At 41.8% G+C, this 22,921-nt stretch overlaps 1 protein-coding gene across 8 annotated transcripts in view; it reads left to right on the forward strand.

Moving 5' to 3' along the window:
* The first annotated feature begins 6,255 nt into the window (after positions 1 to 6,255).
* dock3 (dedicator of cytokinesis 3) overlaps positions 6,256 to 22,921 on the forward strand; it is a 188,124-nt gene continuing 171,458 nt past the window's right edge. For 6 of the 8 annotated variants that reach the window (XM_023811310.2, XM_072715502.1, XM_023811318.2 and 3 more), the window contains exon 1: positions 6,256 to 6,967. In XM_023811310.2, coding sequence (XP_023667078.1) covers positions 6,931 to 6,967 — 37 coding nt within the window. In that variant the 5' untranslated portion in view covers positions 6,256 to 6,930. The remainder of the gene's footprint in view (positions 6,968 to 22,921) is intronic. The other 2 variants (XM_072715503.1, XM_072715504.1) reach the window with 2 other exon arrangements.

The raw sequence follows: 22,921 nt of genomic DNA on the forward strand, positions 1-22,921 counted from the left end.
CACAATTCTCTGTACATGCATGTTGAGTATTGTTTTGTTTGGTTAGGCCAGAATCAAACTGCTATTGGCTCAGGGCTCAAATAATGTTCTGCGTTCTGGTTCTTAATATTAAGGACAAGAGCTACTTATGATGTGAAGCCGCCCACACAGCAAGCCTGCGTCAGAGAAACGCGACCCTATGAGTAGGAGTTTGAGAAGTCCTGCCTGTTAGGATCTGATAGGGGCTCTCGCCTGTTTTCTGTCTGGAATTGATACTATCTATATTCCCGAAAGTTGTACTGCAAGTGTCTCCTGGGGTGTAGCGGAGGCAGTGAGCTCTGAAGGTAGTTACCCCCAAACCCAGGGATGGAGATGGCTGGCTGAGCCCTGGGTCTGTTCCCTGGGTCTGTTCCCTGCTGCTGGATGGGTGGGAACCAGAATGAAAAGTCCAGAGTGACTGATGACTCGGGACAGTGTTTCTCCACCCAGTCCTCAGGGATCTTCAGGCAGTGGACTGAGAAACACAGAATTAGGATATGCTTCTTGTCCAAAATCATGTTGTAGGTCTCTGCTGCCCGTGATTGGCCGCTTTCCGTTGCTGTGGTGATAAGCATGTGGTGTGTTCGGTGTGGATTTAAGATCAGGCACTGCAGCTGCTCCATGCTTCAGGCTTCCCAGATGTCGTCACACGGCCGAACGATGCGTGAGGTGAACGAGTGCAATGCTAATAACCGTTTATTCTCTTCGCCCGCTGTGACATGTGACTTCTGCATCACCATGGTTACCCCACAGTCAAAGTGTCCATATAATAGCGGCAGAAAATTGCTTCATGTACCCTATAGCTGTTCCCAGAATTGTTTGTTTCTGACCTGTTGCCATAGAAGCCACCTCTCTAAAGAGCAGAGTTCCAGACATATATTACGGGCGAAAATATGCAGAAGATCTGGCTTACACGTCCTGTGTTGTGGCTCTCCGTAGTGCTTGTAGCCTTAACCAAGTCTCGGCGTTTGTGTCTCTGTGTCTGTGTCTGCAAACAAAAAAGAGAAGGAGGGAGAATTTGACCAAGAAGCAGCTGCATGCATATGCACACCGCCAAACCCTCAGATGTGGGTGAAATGAGAGCTCAATGCGCTGCCCCTAGTTCAAGCTTCTGTGCCAAAATCTCGGGGCTGTAGCTGATCCCATCCGCAGACCATTCTCAGCCTCCTTTTGAGTAACAGTCCTAAAACTGTACTGCCTTAATGAAAACGGAAACCTGCTTGGCCCTGTGTAGTTGAGACGATCAGGACTATATGATCAGGAGGTTGTTGGTTCAAATTCCGTGGCCAGTAAAGAGTTCATATTGCTTTTGGGTCCTTGAGCAAAGCCCTTAACTCTGAAATGTCCTCCAGTGGCACGAAAAGCGTCACGGTCTCCTGTTTGAGTCAAATGTGAAAGACTTGGTATGTAAAAACTAAAGAGTTCCTGCGTTCTTACACTTGAATGATGGTAAAAGGTGAAAGTAGTATGACGTGGACCCCACCTACTGCAAACTCACCGTTTCCTGGTGGGGATTTTATTTTACACATAGGCAGGGACGGATTATGGGTTGTGTGGGCCCCTGGGTAAAACGTTCGCGAGACAATAAGATACTCAAACCGCCCCCCCCCCCCCTAACTGGAGTGAAAAATATTCAGGGGGGACAGCTTGAGAGAGGATTCCTTGTCGTCAAAAGAGAAAATAACAGTAATACGTTCAAACATTTCGGCCTTTTCTTTGTGTTTCTGTGTAATAGGAGTTAATTTGTTTCTGGTATTAGGCCATGAGTGCTGACCTTGCACCAGGGGTGTGCAGAGACAGACAGTCTGTAGGTGGTGACCTCTTGTGCCATTCATTAACCGCACTGTTACAGCGCTGCAGTGCGAAGAGCGACTGCAAGGAGGCGAGGACGGGATTCTAACGTGTTGGCATTTTCCGACCAGCGATGCAGAGTTACCGAAGCTGACGCTAGCTGATGCTAGTTGTTGAATGATGAGAGAAAGCAGCAGAGCGGTTTGTAGAGGTTAGCTGGAGGCTAGCCGAGAGATAATGCACACTCTGGATCACGCCGACGCCGGAGAGGCGTCCAGATGCTTCTCTCTCTCTCGCACAGAGCGACATCGGAGATTCTATTATCCTCCCTATTGTGTGACACAGGAACCCAATATTTCCGGTTAAGATTCTTGGCAAGCTGGGGCCTATACAGCTCAGCTGATTGGCCTCTGCTGGTGTGGGTCTGTGAACGGAGTCAGACGCGAGAAGCATTAAGATGCGAAGTCACGTTTTTCAATATCCACAGCCTACACTTATCAAAAAAATAGATCATACATTTTTTTTTTCAGTTTTCTTTCAGGGTTTTTGCTAATTCATATGACAGCTGATCGTTTTGGGTTTTCATGGAGAGAATATTAGAGGTTATATGAAGCTCTGTTCTGTCACGAGAGTCACATGAGGGAGCAAAAAACAGGGTAAGTGTAGGAATTCAAAAGCTTCAAGTTACAATAGTGCCAAAAGGATGAGGACAGGATCATGTTTGTCGGAACCGAGCTCCACACTCTTTTAAAGCTAGCTGTTCCAACACGGCACCCTTCTCAGATTCTGTATTCTGGGTTTCCATTTTATCCGAGGCTCAAATTTGTGATTTTATGCAGTACATGTTAACATGTAAGACAGCCAATCAGGTGGCTGCTCGCCGTGCCTCTGTGTGGGCAGGTGTGAGAAGAGGCTGGAGAGGCATGGGATTGAATTACCTTCACACCAAGAACGTGGGTGTCTCTTCGAAAGCAGGTTATGCAGCAAGGCAGCTTTTTCTTTAACGTTTCTTGGCACTGGCATCAGAGCGTAGCCCTGCTGTGTCCCCTTGTGCTATCAGGGATAACCTCTGGGATCCCAGCAACCTTGTACTGAATAAGCAGCTAAGGAAGATGGATGGATAGATGACATAATAAATTTTTAAATTATACTTGATGTTTGCTCCAAGCACCTGTGGGTGTCGTCTTGCACCCTTGTCCCTCCTGTCTCTCCCCTACCGTGGTCCTAATGAGCCACGCCTGTTGCTTCTTACCCCTCATTGGTCCTTGTACTTTAGTACCTGTTTGTCTCCTTAGACCCAGCCTAGTCAAGGATGTCAAACCTTCTTGTTACCCCTGCCCTTCCTTGTTCCATTCTTCCCGGTTTTGAACCCTTGTGATCCTGTTTATTTGTACTCTCTGTTCATTGAGTTCAACAAATTTATCTTATGATGAAGATCCTACTTATTAATTAGCAGGGGAAAGATGTTGGTGAATGGATATTCCTTGATTTTTGGTGTTTTTTTTTACCTTGTTATGTCATTCGATTTTGCGTCTAAATGTCAATTTTTGGTCAGTATATATTATGTTGGTTTGTTTGACTCCTTTTGGTATTACACGATGGTATGTTTGGATTTATCGAAAACCCATTTTTTAAAATTTTTGACAGTTTTTAAGAAACGCCCTACCATGCCACAAAACAGGCAAGACTCATCCTGGGATAACTGGGCAATGTACGTCAAACAACGAGCAATGTGCAATTATTCAAAAGAGGTGTTGTAGCACTGTAATGGTAGCCAACAAAAAAAGTTCAGCATCAAAGGCTAATTCTATTAAATTATTAATTTGTCTTGTCAAAGAAAAAAACTGCACATTTGCCACAGTTTGCCTAATTAGCACCGAATGCCCCCCCCCACTGCTCTGATGATATCTAATTGCACCTCTTATTATGCATTAGCGTTTCCAAAGAGCATATCGAAAAAGGTTATCATGCATTGCCAAACTGTTTAATGATTTTGAGAATAAATGTTCATTTTGAAAGATTCACGTTCAATGACAAAATGTTTAACAAGCTGCACTGGATTTATGGGTAGCATCTAACTGGTTGAGAGTGTGAAACTGGTATCTCTCACCTCCAATGCTGTGCATCTGAATCTGTGTTTATCTCAATCTGTTTTCTACTGTGACTTTAATTGCCTTTAGTGACTGATTGCCTTGTAATAGGCGGGTTGTTTTGGGATCACTGCAATAATGGAAAAGCTGCTCTGTCCTCCAACTACTTACATGATACACGGTCACTGGAGCACTGGGGGCACAAGGCAGGGATGGCAGTGCATCAAAGGGTGCGCACACGTACTCTGTCACACTCTGGGTAATTTACAGATTTTGATAGGACTGCTGCCAGGAACTTACAACATCCACAGCTTAGCCCTAGTTCCCAAACTGGGAGGATAGTTGGTCTGAGCTAAACAAATAATTTGGGGCTTGTTCCGATTGTCCCAGTGCCCCCAGCCTAGTGACACCCCTGCATTTTGGACTGCAGTGGGAAACTGGAGCACATGGTAAAATCACAGAGCAGGGAAAGAACTGGGCCCTTCACCCCTGAAGGAACAGTCCTAGTCCCTTAGCCAGCTGGCGAGGCATAAACGGTTATTCTAATACCAGAATCAACCTGATTCCCCAGGGTCTGTAACATTAGTGGTAGTGGCAGAAGTATTGCTCCATATCATTTTGGTTTAAAAACATTACCTAGGTATGATCTCATTGATCATATATATATAGTCTACCTCTCTAACAGTATTTAGGCTACATTTGCCTCTCTTGCCTCTCCCTCCTACTTATGCTACCATAGCGATATCTGCTGGAGCTTGCACATTGCACTTCATATTGCACTCACCTAGCTGTTAGCACTTCCTATAGTCTCCCCTACTTTGACTAATTGCACATTTTATTTCCCCTACTCCTCCTGGGTTGTGCTGCCTGGAGACCTTAATTTATCAAGATGTCCAGCACACCCTGCTACATGTGACGTCGCCACTACCCATGACGTCCTTGCATCCGGCTCGCCGTTCTGCCTGTGTCATCTTCCATGTATGACCCGCTGCCTTACTTCTGCTTGCCTGGCGATTGGAAGGAGCGTCGGCTTGTCATCCCCAGTTTTGACTCAAATTTTATGATTTGAACAGTATGACTCGGCACTTAGCCATCGCTCCGATTTGACTCTCCCTGCTGCCCCCTGGAGGATGGGCTCCCCCTTTGAGTCTGGTCCCTCCCAAGGTTTCTTCCTTCCAGGGAGTTTTTCCTTGCCACTGTCGCCTATGGCTTACTCACTGGGGGCTTTGGGTGGGGATGCTGTAAAGCGCTTTGGGACAATGTAATGTTGTGATAACGCGCTATACAAAAATAAATTTGTTGTTGTTGTTGTTACATTTAATTAATGAACGATCGGAGAACGATGGTCTTTGGTGGGTGGGATGTGTGTGTTCTGTCAATCAAAGCCTGACGAAAACGAACCAATATAGTTGCCAATGGCACGTGGGATGAGCTAGTGGGTGATTGACAGCAAATTATATTCTGTGCATTTCGAAGCGTTATTTCTCCAGTTATTAAAACTAAATTAACTAAATTAGTCTGGGAGACGTTTGTGAAATACGCTTGTCACCCTCGTCAAAAATCGTGTGCCTCTTTGGCGTATTTTTAACTAGTGGTAAAACATAAACGAAAGATAAACGCAGAAACGAGCGGGAATTTTAAATAGCCACTGCAATGTTTTTGCAAAGAGAAACTCATGGATGTCCGATTCTGGCACGAAAATTACCCAAACTCAATTGTTTAATTTAGGTTATTCTTTGTATCGAACACATTCAGGACCTCAGTCAAATAAATCAGTGTTTTCAATGCTGTGTTCCATTGTAAAATGGTGCTTTGTAAATATATTAAAGAAGTATACATGCCCAGGTATTGAGATAGGTATAAGTTATTATTATGGCTATGTAATAAACAGATCTATTACATACATTGTGAGAAATATATTTTTACATTTTTCTTTTGAAAATACGAATTATAACTTCAAATCGTAAATTGAGTTTTAAATTTTAAGACTACATTTTACATGGGCGTACCTACTGAAATCTTGATAAAGAATAAAACATCCGTGCCTTATTTAAGAAGTATGTAGTTGATTTATTTCACTTCAAACGGGTTCCAGAAATACACCTCTCAAATTCACATCGATGCAACATTCAAAAATTTTAATTCTCAGAATAACTTGGAATCCATATACATACTTTACTGAGCACAATGACTACTGCTGTTATTAATAAATATAATGATATTACAGTTGCGTAGTAGTAAACTGATTAAACGTAACGTTACGGGTGTTTATTTTGACGATGGTCCCGGGTGTGGACTTCTCCTTTGGAGCCGCAGTACCACGCAGATCCCTCCCGGGGCCCTACAGAACCGACTGTTTGACAACCTGCGTCATGTGACGGCAGCTGGGTAAAAGATGGCGCAGCCGCGGCTCCGACGATAAGCAGTAGCGGTTACGCGACTCTCGACTGCGGGACGTTTCTGCAGCTCAGGGGGTGAAATGCGCGCGTCTTCTTACTGCGCGACGATAAAATGACATTGGTGTCGCACAGGAAAGCTGCCTTTGCAATAGACCGGATCTTCCTTGTGTAGTTAGAAACCGCTCTGAAGAACTGAGAGGGAGAGAAGGGAATGCTGTTTGGGCGAAATAAATAAATAAATGTCCCCATTCTAGCCCTGGTCGGAGATGCTGCTGCATTGAGACCGTTGGGGGGTGGAGGGTGGGGGGGGGGGGATTCTCGCACAAAAGTGGATAGGCAGAGATTACAGATAACAGACCACTGTTAGCTGTACACGTTTGCCTGTTCCCTGCAAGATATCAGACAGGTACTCTGAAGATCGGACAGTTTTTTTCTCTTTCTCTCTCTCTTTTTCAAGCCAAATAATATATCACTTTATACTTTTATTTTATTTACATTTTTTCAAATAGTAGTATTATTTTCCTGCTGTAAGTAAATCGGATCTAAGCGATTTTTTTTTGCAACTTTCACTCATATTCTTCCATGAAAACGACTAAATCAGGCTTTGATTTCTTGGGATTTTTACCAGGATCATGTGGACCCCAACGGAAGAAGAAAAAATCGGAGTCGGTAAGTTAATTAGTCAATCCAGCTCCCTTGTGTTTTGTAGAATTTGCTTTATAAAAAGTCACGGTGATTTTATCGTATATTCCGAAAGTGCATTAATCTACATACTTCTGTAATAAATAATAAAATGTTATTGGTTGCCTTCTTTATAGTCTACTCAGGTAGGCTAGTTAACCCCCATCCCGAATTTCTCTTTATTTTGAGAACTCATAGATCATAAACGAAACAAATGAATACCTAAATAAAATATTTATTGAGAATTAAACACTTGTTAATGTTCGTTTGTATCTTTATACTGCAATACAAAGTATTACTGCATCGCGGATTGATCCCGAAATAGATACACATTTCTTGTTTTTCACTGTTTTTTTTTTCGATGATGTACATGTCAACTCTCGATACAATTTATATGCTGTTGTAGCCAATTCAGCGTGTTCAATACAGTGATGATTAGTGAGAAAACTCCCGTTTTGTTTGGTGCAGTGTCTCGGCGGCCAACAGGGGGCAGTCAAAACGCGCACCTCTCCAACAGGTGCATAGGCGAGAAATAAAAAATATATATTTTAAATGTGAGATGTCTATATATATATATATATATATACTTAAAATTATTCTACGTACATAGGCTACATACGTAGAATAATATGAAGTACATTTGACGTGTACTTTAGCTTACAAAGGTGCAGTAGACTATGCATCAGGAACTTGTGATCGATAGGGAATGTGTATAAGAAAAAAACAGTGAAAATTGATATACGATTAAATAAGCATGTTAATATCATTTGATGCCTCTTTACAAATGATTTCTGCTAAAAAGTCTACGTGTATCGGTGCACAGTCAATATGTTTCATTTTAATTTTTTTTTCCGCGCTGTTTTCTAGTAACGTTATCAATTAAAACAATCGATTTAAAGGTGTTTTCTCTATTTTTTTTCTTTCAATAAAAATCTTAATTTCCGTTGGATATAAATGAACTACTGTGCGAGATTGAATGGGTACATATTACACTGGCCGTACGTTGTTAACGTGGTTAGAAATCGAATCAATTACTCGAATTGCTGTTCTTGCAAGAGCAGAATTCAGATTGTTTCAATACAATAGCTTCAGGAAAATCATTTTTTAGTGTACAACATTTACAACTTACCCCCAAACACGTTGCGAAACTTGTGTTTCTTCATAAATATAAATATATATACTACATAGGCCCTATATGAAACAAATGGATGATTGGGATAATTTAAAAAATATCGTTTGAGTCTTAAATTGCATAGGAAATACATTGGTTACTGTTGTCAGGCAGCAGACGTAATGCTGTCTTCTTTCGCTATTTTATGACCTCATTCAGATACCGTAAAATGTAATACATTTTTAGTATTTCACATCCTTGTTCCTTTTAACATACTTCCTATCACGTCAAGGATCCAGCATGATACATCGAGTCTATTGTGTTCAAGTGACGTGGGAACAGAGCCTCAGTTTTGTGCAAGTATAGTTAAAAAAGGAAAAACACTTGTTTTAAAGCTGTTTGCGGCTTATAGACGTTAATAAAAATGCTCGGATCATTGCATTGATATGATTTTCACTTAAATGTATTAAATCGTTTTTATGATACAGGCCTGGTGGTTTTCCTTGAGAGATGCCGTTTTGCTCTTAGATAAGGTACCCGTTACAGTTTATTGCCCCTGTATCTAGATAAATATGGAACAATTAACCCAGAGTACCTCTCTCGAGTATGGCAACATTTTCCCTACGGATTAAAACGTCCATGTCCATTTTCTTAAACAGTAAACTCCACTGTTATATAATATCAAACAGTACATTTAGAGTGACTGGTCGATTATGAAATTAGAATTGCGTTATCTTTAATTACTTTGGTTCAGGCTCTTAAGTCTATTATACAATTAAAATAGCGGCGCAATGCGGTTCCCTCAAGGTGTTTTTTCATCGCTTAAGTTAATATTGGATGTTTTGTATGCTACCCAGTTGACGCTTTCAGACTATGACAAATTACATTGTGATATGACTTGATAATGAGTGACTGGAGCCAACAGACGACGGAATTAGCCACTTTTCAGGTTTTGTTAGTTAGTTTGAAAAGCTGTCAGAGACAGTGATTGTTGTAAAATGTCTCGAAGCGAACTCAGATGTCTCTTTTATTCTCCAAATCAGAATTCCTTTGTCTAGCATCACAAAGATGTCAACCTGTACATAAGTGACAGTATACGCCAGCAGTTTAAATAAGCATAATTGAAAATTACACTTAAACGCACAAATGATGTCCGAAAAAAGTGATCGGGCGTTATGCTGAACCGTTAACGATGTGTGTATTGGCAGCTGTTGGCAGCTGTCCAAAGAATCAGACCTAAAATTCTTATTATTACATGTACGTAACAAAAATATTTGTTCATTTTGGATTACTTAATAGTTCTCTGTAATTATAAACTTTTATTTACATAATCTTTAACATTATTAAAGGTTTATTTTAAAATATTACTTAAGGTGACTGTAGGTACAGTGCACATTAATAAAAAAAGTATAGAAAAGTTTAACGTAATCTGCATGGTACTTTGGAGAAGTATATTTTACTTGATAGAAAAAATAAAACGACACCAACGGTATCACTTGTCAATATATTTTACCGCTGGATGTTGTTATAATTTACTAAGATGACTATTATTATTGTTGACTGGGGGAGTTAATTGAGGTTGATAACCAATGATTCATAGGCTTTGTCATAATTCACAAATAGGACACAGAAAATGTTTACATTTCTGATTTAAAAAGGCTCACGATTGAACGGATTCCAGTTAACTGATATGAGGCATGACAGGTGCCCAGCCACATAAGCATATTAAGATGAATGTCACACTGCTTGCAGTTCTACAGAGACATCTTGAGTCAAACTGTCTCATGTTTTATAGAAACATAATCTCATCAATATCATTTCAAAACTTCCAGCAGAGGACAGGCTGCAGAAAATGAATCACAGGTGCATCATTGCAGCATTATTGTAAGTTTCTAAGAGCAGCTTGTGCCCTTCAGAGATTACTTCCAGCAAATTCCCAGCCGCATTACTGGAGTAGGAATGGGAAGGTGCCCATCTGTGCTATGAAGACCAGGTGAGCGCTAAGGAAGCGTGTTTTAAAAAGCTGCATTTCATCATATTCCCCATTAGTCTCTGCAGACATGAATCTTCGTTGGTGCTGCAAATGCTAGTAGATGTAAGTGCCAAAAAGGACTGAGATGAATGTCAAATGCTGCAGACGGCTGTCTGGCAAATGCACAATTTTCGCTCTTTAGCAAGACATGGGTACTTTATATGCAAAACCAAAGGTTGATTTGATCTCCATGGCGTATGTCAGTGGTTTTGAAAACATTTTCTTCCTGTTTTGATTATTTTTTTATTTTCAAATTTTATTTTTTTGCAATTTTATAATGAGTGTCATGTCCGAATCTGAAAACCTGAGTCGTATTGCCTGCAGCCATTTCAGTTGTGGTGTGGAGATTTTTTTTTTCCAGCATGTTTGTCTGGGTTTCACTGCAGGGTTAACTTGATTCCTGGAGGCTGAACTGACACTCGGGCCATGTGACGTTTTGATGGTGGAAATGACTGCATTGTGGATGAACGTTCACAGTTATTTACCACTCATCTATCTTTGTCTAGCCTGTATATATTAACTGATTGCTATTGAGTCACATGTATTATTATACTTGGAATTTCAAGGGGAATTAGACTCATTAAATCTATACATTTAATTTATTTAAATGGTTATTTAATAGTTAATTAAAAGAGGTCAATTAAAATGTCTTCCCAATGATGATACTATTAACAAATATAGATGGCATACTTATAAATGGATGAAATTAAGATTAACGAACACTCACACATAATTGTGTGGGAGGACTTGGTGAACAGGATTGTGGTAAATCAAATTCTAATCACTGATTTTGTTTCAGTTAATCATTCCTATTCTGCATTGCAGCTGCATGGTTTCAGGATGATCTAAGATTTATTATTAGATAATGGGGAATCCAATGAATCTTGGGTCTTGGCATGATTCCTCTTAGTATCAGAGAGATTGATTGAGTTCAAGTCTTTGAAGTTCAATTTCTCTAGTGCCTTTAGTTGTAATTCCATTCTGCTGTTGAATGTCGCAATACAAAATAAATATAGTGAAAATAAATTAAAATAAGTATGTCTGTGGCCAGTAATAGTTGTTTTTGTTCACTATTATGCCTAGCTTAAGCTGTAGATGTCAGATAAGCAAAAAGATGGACAAGAACATGAGGACAGTTCATTGTAGATCCTAACTGATGGGTTGTAGCCAATTCTGTTTGTTTGTTTTGTTTGTTTTGTTTGCTATTTGTTTAATTTTACACTCGTTTATTCTTCCTGGGCCTGATTGGAAGTATGTTATGGTAGAATCAGAAATTACAGAATTTGCCACTGTCTGTAACGTTAGCCAGAAAAATGGGGTGGTGAGGAAAATGAGGGAAAACAAAACACAAGACTGTGAGTCGTGCAGGACTGGAGGGGTACAGATTCCAACACTGTGCCGGGAGGTAACTCGTGGAGCCTCTCAAGACGGTCCGGAAGATTCTGGCAGGCGATGGGAAAACATCTATTCACCCCAATACCTAATGAATGGGGCTTTGTGATGTGCTGGGGAGATGTGAATGTAGCGTGGGGCCCCAGGCCTGCCAGGGCCGCGTGAGTTCTCACCAGCAAGAGCTGGGCACTGCCCCAAGCACATAGCCTGCCATTAAAGACAGCTCATATCCTCAGTCTGGGGGCAGCAATGAAATGCACACGGTCAGACACGGTGGTGTTACAAGGATGCCATACTGCGGTGGGCATTTGGGTGTGCTGGGTGGGCATCAGTGTTCAAACTGTGGGGAGGGGCATTAGCAGAGCTCGTAAAAGCTGATGACTGGTGGGGGTAGCAGTTGATTGGTTTGGTGGGCCCATAGCCACACCCCTGGTCAGACACCCTAAGATTATATTCTCCTTAAGACTTATGTTCCTTAATTTAAAGTTTTGGACCAAACCCTCTTCCTCTGGTGGATAAACATCATGTATATCGCCATGCATAGTCAAACAAAGTAGATGATGTTGTTTCAAAGTGACTCCTACTTGCCGAAGGTTTTTGAAGACTTTCTTTTTGCGTGTTTATTTTTGTTGGGGGCCCATCAATTATACGGTCGGTCTGATAAGAGGGAAAGGAGATGTTGGATCTTGCTGTCAGCACTTGAGAAGGGAGTCTGTCACTCTGCATTTCCCTGCATTCCTTGTTTCCTTCTGTACTGGTTGGGGTCAAACGGTTTTTCATTATTTACTTGATTAACTCCATTTACTCCACCAGGCCTGGTCCTGGCAAGACATTTGGAGACGTCGTTAGTATAACCCAAGACACAGTAAATCCCAAGATGGATTAAAGTTAATGTTCTATTTTCCTAACACCTGTTTAATGAATAGCTGCTGTTCTGGTATTTTCCCCTCAGCATCTGGTCCAGCATTTAGGACTAAAAAGAGGGATTTGCTGATGAATGCTACAGACTGTTGCATGAACTGTTCTACAGGCAACCTTATGAATTTCTTGCAGCTTCATGTTGTATAATCTTTGGACCAGCACCCTGTGTTCACTGGGAACATCATGTATTGATTTACTGAGAAGCGCTATGTTGCTTTAGTCTAACTGAAGTACAGTACTGTACCTGAGAATTGCATTGCTCAACGTGAGTGCTAGCCCTAAGATAATACTTCTACCTCTGCAATCATCTTTTAGGCTTGGGTAAGTTTTTGGGTAAACCGTGATATTTTGAGTATACCACAAATATTTTCATTCAGCTCCAAATATAGTATACGGTTGCTCCCCCCACCCCTGTGGTGAATTTTATCACCAAGATTTCATAATACTGGAATAGCGTTGCTTTTGAAAATACCATCAAAATACCGTATAATGTCTGGCCAGTTTGGCATGAAAAATAAGACCCCCCCATCCATTATATCCTTATTTTTCTTGCTTTCTGTACTAAACCCTGCACAGGGGTTGTTGTTCATTGCCTGCAGGCTGGATTAAGAGTCTAAGCCTTTGCCCAAGGTCACCCTTCAATGAACAGATCTGATCAACATCAGCCCCAAGACATGTTCCTAAGAAGGTGTTAACTTCCCTTTGACTGTAATAACCCTGCAGTGCCAATTAAACCAGTGAAAAAGCCTTCCACTGTGTTCATTTTTCCAGAGATGATTGGCAGCATGTTTTTGTGCATGATGCAAAACCTGATCACTGTATTTCAGCTGCGGGGTGCACATCTGATGACCATCTCCTGCGTCCTGTAAGACTCCGAATACACGCTAGAGTTTTAGAGCTTGGAGTCTTTTTTAATCTCTCACCTTTACCTAAAAAGATGTAAATTAATAAGCAGAACACTAAACCGTCATGTACCCTAATTTAATCCTAATTGGTTACAGGGATATGGGGTCTGTCACTTTGACTGTTCATGGTTGTTATGGTAGAACTGAGAGCAATTAATACATTAAACAGAGTCAAGACCAATGGGAAGCTATTTTTAGAGAAGCCCTTAAAGAGACACACCATTGTTATGCAGTAGAACTCTGAGCACATTGAGTGGTATTAATCACCAGCGCTAATATGAACAGTAATTTAATTACATTTAATGTTGTCAGTGGTCATAAAAGCAATATATTTCTTTCTTCTGAAGCAAGGAACTTCATAGCGATTTTTCAGTCTTGATGACTGCATTTTCATTGCTATTGTTATTGTCGTATAAATGTTAGAGGGCTGGAAAAAAGCCATAAACAGATTATCAAAGCCTTGGTCATAATTTTGACATACGACAGAAAACCACTTTTTTTCTTCTAACGACAGCTGATTAAATTTAGAAATTTAAGACTCACTTTTCTCACAAGCATCCAGTGTCTGACAATTATACCAGAACAAATCGCAAATAATTGCCGCATGATGCATATTAATTTTGAAAACTTTCCTTGAGAACTGCCAACCCAACACGCACACGATGGCTATGTGGTGCGATGACGAACGGTAGGAATCATTAGGTTAATCAGTAGATTACTGTGAGGAGCTCTACGGTACTATTATGATGCAAGCAGACAGCTTAACAGCTTCAGTCTTGAAGATCTATTTGAGTTAATCTGAAAGACGCAGCCCACAAACTCTCCAGAGGAGGTCTAGAAGCTAAAGCTTATTTAGAAGACACTCTCAATGACCCATACGTAAGGCTTTGGAAAAGTATGTCTTCTACATCTCTGAAAAGACTATAATTAGAGCCAATCAACCAAAATGAGAGTTGAGAAAACACCTCATGTATCGCAAGCCTAAAAAGTCTGACAGTGCATTTGAAAAATGAACACAAGGAGCTGGTAAGCAAACCAATATGTATCACTTCTGGCTGCAAACCCATCAGGGGTTTTAAGCAAAGAAGGATCTGTGACAGGTTGAATATAAGGTTGTATGAGATTGAAGCATTTAATAAGGTTTCCAAGGTTTTTTTTAATGACATCTGACTCAGTAAGTAATTTTAACAGCAATGGATAATAAGGTTGTATTGTAAGTATCATTACAGTTATTGACTTTAATAGTAAGGAGTGATGAGGATCCAGGCAGCACAGATTATAAGGCAGGGGAGCACCTTGGACCAGATGCCAGTTACAGTGAGTGTTAGTACAGAGCTGTTAATAGCCTGAATCAACATGTCAGCAAAGTATTTTGTTGGACATATTTACAGATGTGCTCTTCATTACAACCTGACTGATATTCAGTTTTTACCTAAACTAAATCAGAAAAAACACCATCGAAGAGTTTAAAAGTGAAATCGGGACATAAATCCATGTGAAATTACAGTTATTCGTCGACTTGCGTTATATTGAGTAGCGTCCAATTGCGGATGTATTTTACCAGGTGTGCGGCATGTGGCAAGGATTGAAACAAAGCATTTGCACGGTCACTATAGAAGTTTAGTTAAGTATGTGTGATAATGAATCTTATGTTATACAGTATATTTGACCTTTCCGCTATAATGATCGAGATATATCCATATTGACTTAAATCTTCTCTTCCGGGACGAAACCCTGACATAAGTAGATGGATACCTGTATTTATTTTCTTTTCACTAACTAATTTCTGTATTTTTTTTCCTTTTTGTTGAGACAAAAACAACTCGGCTGCATCTGTTTATGTTTTGGACCAGGTGCGTCATGGAGACAAACTCTTAAATTCAAAATCAAGCACTGTGTCTTTAAGATGATGATTTAATTTGGCTTGACAGAATGAGGTGAGAGGTCATAAAGTGATGCTTCACTTGCACAGTGCATTATAATCCTTCAGTTTTTGCATATCCCGTTTTTCCTTAAAAGACCAAGTGAGTACTGTCAGACTTGAATCCGCTCACGCGCACGGCCCTGATGTGGCGATAATGGAATGAAGTTGCCGATGTTGAAACATTAAAGAGCAGGGAGTCAGTGCAGTGGAGCTTATTGTGAGATGAGGCCACTCTCTGTAGCGATGGGTTGGATCGATGATCAATAGGATGATGGACATTCCATTAGATCTGAAAGTGTGAGGCCCAGACTTTGGGGCGACGGGAACTATGGAGCTGGCAGAGCACAGTGCGCTGGAGTTACTGATGTGTCACCCATGCAGGCTTGGGGGGGGGGCGGGGGGTTGGTTTGCAGCAGTGGGCTATTATACAGTCATATGCATGCCCTCACTCGCATGCTGATGCACCTACGTACTCACGCAGATGAAATTATCAGAGAATCTCGCCCAGCTGACCGCATGTCACTCTGTGTACGGTTTAATTAGTCTGAGGTCCTCACGGATTATAATTTGTCTGGTGATTGACTGACTTTTAATGAGCGCGGCTTAATGAGTCACCGGGTGCAGGAAACAGCCCGGCAATTTACTCTGTGGTCTCATTGGTCCTTCAGGAAAGCTGCGGCAATCGGTATCTGCAAAGCTCTTGGTTTCCTTTCTCTTGCCACCCCACCCCCCCCCCCCCGTCCCGGCTGCATCCACTGATGCATCGTGCCTGAATTTACCCCCTTTCCTCCAGGGTGTTTCGGCCTGGGTTTTGTAAATGCGCACTTTGTCAGATGTGGCTTTCACCAGTCCGGCAGACGTGTGGTGTCATGGCACCGACGTGCTGCTGTGCACTTGCATCTCTGTTAAGCTTCCTACCCATCCAGAATTTTGAATTGGTTTTGCCCATTGCGTTTTGGTTCTCCCCGGACCTGTGAATGTCAGGAAATGTTGGGTCAGAGACTCCTAAAACACAAATTGCCATTAATGGGATTTTCCCTCAGGAGGGTGAAGCTGCTCTGTCCAGCAGGGGCTAAAGGCCATTTAAGAGCAGGGAATTGGGGCAGCCGTTGCCCTTATCAAACATAACGTGACAAAGATCTCTGCCGCGTCTTGCTCGCTGTCCGTGGTGCTGAGGACGACAGAGGCCTGAAATGCAGAGAGGTGAACAGACCAGAAGCTTGGCAGCCATGCAGTGTTTATAGATGCTCTGCTTGGTTTCGCTCCTTCTCGTTGGCGTTAACCATTTTCGGCTTGTTTTGTCTTGCATGAAGATAGCCCGACAGATAGCAGCTTCGTCAAATGTAATTTGCCAGAGAAACCAATTTCAGTTTCCCTGCTTCCAGCAAGCAGCATCTCTCCCCCATTCTCACCTTTAATATGAATGCTCAGTGGAACGGAGGCTTCATTTCCATAACGTAGCCTGTTTGATTGATGCTGAAAGTGTCTTCAGTAGGATCCAAACAGAACAATAGATGCTGCATTTGCCATGGGATCCCACATAAGGTACATGTCCAGGGTTTTATTATGTTCTGCTAGAAAACCTAGCTTGTATGTTTTTCTGTCCCATAATAATTGATGCATTTATTATGCTTCAGGTGTGCTGCTTGTTATAAAAGAATTAACGAGTCCCAGTTTAAATCTAGTTATCCTTTGTCCAACGTACAAATAATAATGTTATGATGCATATTTTAAAAATGTTTAAAGTCTATCTAATTATGGGACTCCCTCTATAAGGAGTCATGCACTAGAAAATGCACAATGCACTGTTGTTTACTTGGTTTATGCTGCATGACAGATGCTGTCTCAGACAGTTGGTTTATGCTAAATACAGGTGCAGCGTTGCATTTCCTGACAGGATTTCCCCCCAAAATATTAAAAGGCACATCGCACTCTTTTGATCTGACTAGTGCAGTGGAAGTCTGATGCCCAGAGCTGCAACTTTGTGCAAAGTGTCCAACACTACAGAATGCAACTGAAAATGCAGCTAAAGCTTTGATTACCAGGATAGTTAGGGAACCCAACATTTAAGTTTGTCTTTTATCTATGAGATTGAATTAGGTTTTTTCCCCCCTGCATATCAGATGTTTTCAGCGTATTTCCTAAGCCACCTTGTATGCGCTGTGAGAGTCTTTTACACAGACATAAGCTTCTGAACAACTTGTAAGAAAATGGAAAATGTATAGGAACCCCTCTTCCCTCCTATTTTTCCATGTGCAGGATAAGCTTCACTTTTATTGCAAGCCTGCCTGACAGTCATTCAGTGTATCCCAGCAGAGAGCGAGGGTCGATCTTCAATACATTGTCGATCCAGCTGGAGAGCCGGTACATCGTGGGATTCTGACGCCGAGTTCCGTCGTCGTTATGGCGACACCAGTGAAACAGAGGCGGGTTTTGAGGTGACTGCGGAACTCCGTGGCTCAGCCTCAACAATACCGGCTGAGCGATGCTGGCATCGCCATAACAACGGCAGAATATAGAACCAAATGTTCCACCAGATTCCCGTTGTTTAGCCAGTCACGTCAAGTAAATGGAGGGACGGGGCCTTTCAGGGTGCAAAATACGGAAATTTCAGGAGAAATCCAAGGTGCGAAAAGGATCAAAGTACTTTTAAAAAAGCTGTGAGTTTCACTACGCTTAATTTATTCAATTCATATAAAATATCGGCTTCATAAAATCGCGTCCTTTGTAGTTCTTTCTAAACGGTGGAAAACAAGAGACTGGATAAAGCCATTCAGCAGAGTCTGTCTTGGCAAATGGTGCATAAAACCCTCGAGAGCCATAAGACTGATTTAGAAGAATGTGATAAAAATAGTTGGCTGTGTGTTTTTTTCCGCCTTGTGCCAGGCAGAGTGACGTCTTGATATGGGGTTGTTGTTAGAAAGAGGATGACCACAAAACTCTCACACCCTCATCAGTCCTCATCCTACCCTTTCGCTTCCTACCTAGAATAGAATTCGTTACACCCACACCTAATTGTTTCCTGAAATGTAACTGTGGCCTCTCTCCCTATTGACCAGACCTAAATAGCATTGTTAATGGCCGTGCAACTTTACCTTCTGTTATGTGGTTCAGTATTTTTGAGTACATTTTTTCCATGTCATGTATAGATGAAGAATACCGTTTCTTACACCTGTTACAAGCCCTCAGAACAGCTGCTGTCAGCTCTCCTCACGTTAGTCATGAAGAGCAAAGTTCACTGGCTCCATCTGCAGAAGGAAGGCTGATATTCCTTTGATTTACAGATTTTTTTCAGTCAAAACGCTGAATTTCTGAAACCTGGCCGTGCACACATTCTCTCGTAAACTTCCTGTTTGTTGGGAGGAGTAAAAGGAGGCTGTTTTAAGCCAGTGCAAGGTGAGTGAGCAGAGTCTGGCATTGCTCACTGTTTCACTGCACAACCTCGCATCACGCTTCACATCCGTTGCTGACAGAGTTATGAGGTCCAGGTGTTTGTGGCCGGAACTTCAGAAAGTTGTACGATGACTTGACTCCCCGCAAAAGGTAAAACAAATATAAAAATAGCCTGGTTGCCTTCCGCTTGGGTGGGCAAGTTTATACGAGCGCTAACTGCGCTTGACCACATGATCGATTCATTTCTCTCGTGAAGTTTCCCTGTGCACTTTTGGAGTGACCTTCATTTAGTGGCGCTTTGTGTGACAGTTCAGGAACGGCCTTTTTTCAAATGATGCGATATCACAAGAAAGAACCTACAATGAAATAAAGAACTTCAAACTACTCATGTGCTGTTCTAAAAACGGAGAACATCCCCAGCACAAACAAGGCCCGTAATCACATCAGTACAAGGCCCAAGCTTCAGACTGGCTGCAATTAATATATCCTTAATGGTGCCTGGATGTCTGATTATCAGGTTTGCGTGAAGTGAGCTCTCCGTCAATTGATGAATCACATTCGTACACACTAACCCATAAATCTCAGGGCAGTCCGGGCAGAAATAAACGTACCTAATGATTGTTATTTAGCTTGACGCCGCAATAGAGTTGATAAACTATGTGTGAAAGTGTAAAGAACAGTGAGCGATCTTGATTCTGTCTCAGACAGGGGTCTCATTGCTGTGATCTGCCGTCTTGTACTCCTTCATTAGCTCTCTTGTTTAAATGTTAGTTTGACACTGGATACACGTACATCCAATTTGTCTGCTGGCTTAACATCTGAATGGTCTGCTTCAGGTTTATTTGAATTTGTTGTTTTTTTTTATGGAAGGTGGAAATAACAGTTGTGCTTGACAGTGTTTGCCCCTGTTGCTTGTTTGGGGGTGGGGCATAGCTGTCCCCTGTCCTGGTAGAGTGTTGTGTGAATATCAGATGTACTTCCCCATTCCCTATTCCTAAATTTGCGGTAACGCGGTGCATTCTTTCTGTACCACCTGCCCTGCTCTTAACCAGGACCTAGTTCCTAATTATACCCAGACGTTACCTATATATATGAATACTTGTTCTGGAAACATCTTTGTCCATGACCCATATCTCAGCGTCTTTTTCTTGCCCGCTTTGGTATTATTGTTTTTCTGGTTTAAGTTTTGCATTGTGTTCATCGTGTCCCTGTTCATTCTGGTTCGCTCGTGGCCCTGTGTTCAGTGGCCCTTCTCTGAGCCCTGTAGCTCTCTGCCTGCACCATGCGGACTGCACAGGGTGAGCCTTCGCTACAGATATAAAGGGGTTTCATAGAGCACCGCCAAGTGAATATTCTCTGTCACAGTCCAAGCGTGTCTGCTTCACCATTGATCCCTTACTCCTTTCTCTGCATCTTGGTTTGTCATCGCTGACAGCTGTTCTGTTAATATCTCATTATTGATCACTGAACCCTCTACACACATCCGCTCCAGATTCGCAAATTTGACATTCGCGGTTTCGGTTATTTGTGAGTTCACAAATAACCGGAAGATTGCAGAAACTCACAGACAACACATAAGCCAGTTTCAGTATCTTATAAAAATCATATTAAATATAAAATTATTATTACATAATGTTGGTTATTGTAAGTACAGACTGTATCTTTTATATTAAAACAATACAAAATAAAACTGGGGGATCTAGCTGTCTTGCCACAATGCATCTTTGCTTTGGCAACCAGCCTCACACACGTGTCTGTGGCTGTCTGTGTCTCTCAGTAACTTTTCAATGCCGTTAATTTTGCATTTTCACTAATGGGTCCCAAACGTAGTGCTCTCAGTGCTTCTGAATGTGTTCCTAAGGGAGAGAAGATTGTGGCGACTCTGACACAGAAGGTGAAATTGCTAGATATGCTTTGTAGTGGAAGATCTGCAAGTGCGGAACTGTTTGTTTAGAAATGAGTAATAAGTGGACTTTTTATGTTATGGGTCAGAGGTAGCAGACTGTTATGGCTTGAGGGTTAGGGTGTTATTCGAGAATTTGCATGTTTGTGGGGATCCTCCACCCCTAACCCTTACAGATGTGTGTGTGACTGTACTTACCTTTTTTGGCAGTTGTTGGCATTTTATGTTAATTGTCTACTTATTTTTTCACATTTCAATTCCATAACTCTGAGGGTTGTATTTTTTTTAACTCTGTTAAATTAATTTCAGTTAAATTAACTAATTCACTGTTTTGCATAAGTAGCCTGGAGCTGTATACCAAGCCTGTAAAAAATGCAAATGATAACACAGGAAGGGCAGATCGCAGGGTGAATCACGGAGAGTGTAGCATTACCGTTTAATTTCGGCCTACTCCTTGGCTGATGAGGAATATTATCTGCATGTGTGTTTGAAGTTTGTTCAGGGGCAGCTCCAGCTTGTCAAGGGACCGGATTTTAAATCTGCCAGCTGAGCACGAAGCCCCTGAGCTCCCTGGTCTCTGCTCTCCGGTGGCTCCCAGCAGGCCAGCTGCCTGGCACTGGGTGTCCTGTTTTAGCTTTCAGCATCGGCACTGGGACCCTTCCGGTGTGTGTGTGTGAGTTTGGGGGGGTCACCTGTTCAGCTGCCCTTGTCAGGAATGTGGAGGGGGGCCTGGCAATTCTTTTCAGGCAAACAACAGGAATCTGCTGCCTGATATAGGAGTGAAAGAGCATCAATCAATCTATCTATCTATCTATCTATCTATCTATCTATCTATCTATCTATCTATTTATCTATCTATCTATCTATCTATCTATCTATCTATCTGTGTCTGCCTGCCTGTCTGTCTGTCTGTCATTTTGTGCCCCACTGTGGAGTCCCCCCCCCAACCATGAATCCATCAATGAACCTCAGACCCAGGAAATAAACAAGCTACTTCTCTGTGAAACAAGATTCCCCTGTGCTTGTAAATCACTCCCCACACCCCCCTCCCCACCCCATGAATGCTGCTGCTGTTATTGGCCCTGCAATGATTTATCCTCCCCTGCTGCCTCATCCGATTTTGGGGGAGGGGTCGTGTCTCGTTTAGAACGGTGTCCTTGAGAAGTGCTCGTTGGCAACCGGCTCGAGACCCCGACCCATCCAGCGACCCCCGTCCTGGTCCATTAATGAAATTCCCATAACCGACATCAAAGGAGACTTTGTCTGTAATCAGCAGTGACTCACTTTGCCGTGATTGCACCTGTGGGGGGCGCTGTCCCTTGGTGGTTCCACCTCTCAGGTTCTACGTTACCATTTTAAGGTGGGGAAAAAAGTGGGGAGTCTTTTGATAATATCACCTTCCTGAACCTGCCTTGTTGTTTGGACGTCGCACCAATGCCGGAACCCTGAAAGACTCACAGGCAGATCTTTTTTCTATAATAGCACCATGTAAAGTTTTTAAGGAATTATGACTTTGGAATATACCCCCCCCCGTGATGTATTCAGTTAAGTTTGTAGAATGTGTTCGTCAGTGAAAAGCCTAACTGGCAGACAACAACGAGATACACGCAAGTACCCGTCCAGGTTCAGGATACACATGGAATGCATGCGTGTGTAACGTATAGGCCAGAGATGGGGTGGACTTCCTGTGGGGGATGCGAACATTAGCTCTGAAAGCTCACTGGAACGAAAGAAAAACGGAATGTTTAAACTTACTTCATCATTTTTCATCCCCTGTGGTGAAATCATGACTTAGCCATTTCAGTATTTGTACAGAATTTGCATATTTGCCCATCCATATTAAATAGTTATCCAGTCAGGGCCAGATCTTATCCCAGGAAGCTTTGGGTAGAATGTTTAAAATGTTCTAATTAAAATATTTTTCTTATGCTACAATTTTATGCTCAAACTGGACTATACGGTTGACTGTATTCAAATATCTCTGTGTCTAATAGGCAAAACATTGATGAAATACAATCCTTTACACATAGTACGTGTGCTTTGATTGATGTAAACTTGTCAATGTTTTTAATGTTAAAAACTAAAAGACAGGCATTTTGACAGACAAAGCACGAGACTGAGGGAAAAGTTAAACGAAAGTAGACTCAGTGTTCATTTTACCATCCATTTCTGGCTTAATTGCGACTCTGCTTTAGCAAAAAGAGTCGAAAACATTTCAGTCCAAGTCCTAAAACCAAATGCACGGCAGTAACTGTAAAACTATAATCTGCAGAAAGGGAGCGTAAGGGGGTTAGCAAATGGCGCAGACGGCAGAAGCGGGGTTTCCATTAAACCACTCCAGCAACAGTAACGTAAATATTC

The sequence above is a fragment of the Paramormyrops kingsleyae genome, chromosome 8 (assembly GCF_048594095.1).
Source record: "Paramormyrops kingsleyae isolate MSU_618 chromosome 8, PKINGS_0.4, whole genome shotgun sequence".
NCBI classification, from domain to species: domain Eukaryota; kingdom Metazoa; phylum Chordata; class Actinopteri; order Osteoglossiformes; family Mormyridae; genus Paramormyrops; species Paramormyrops kingsleyae.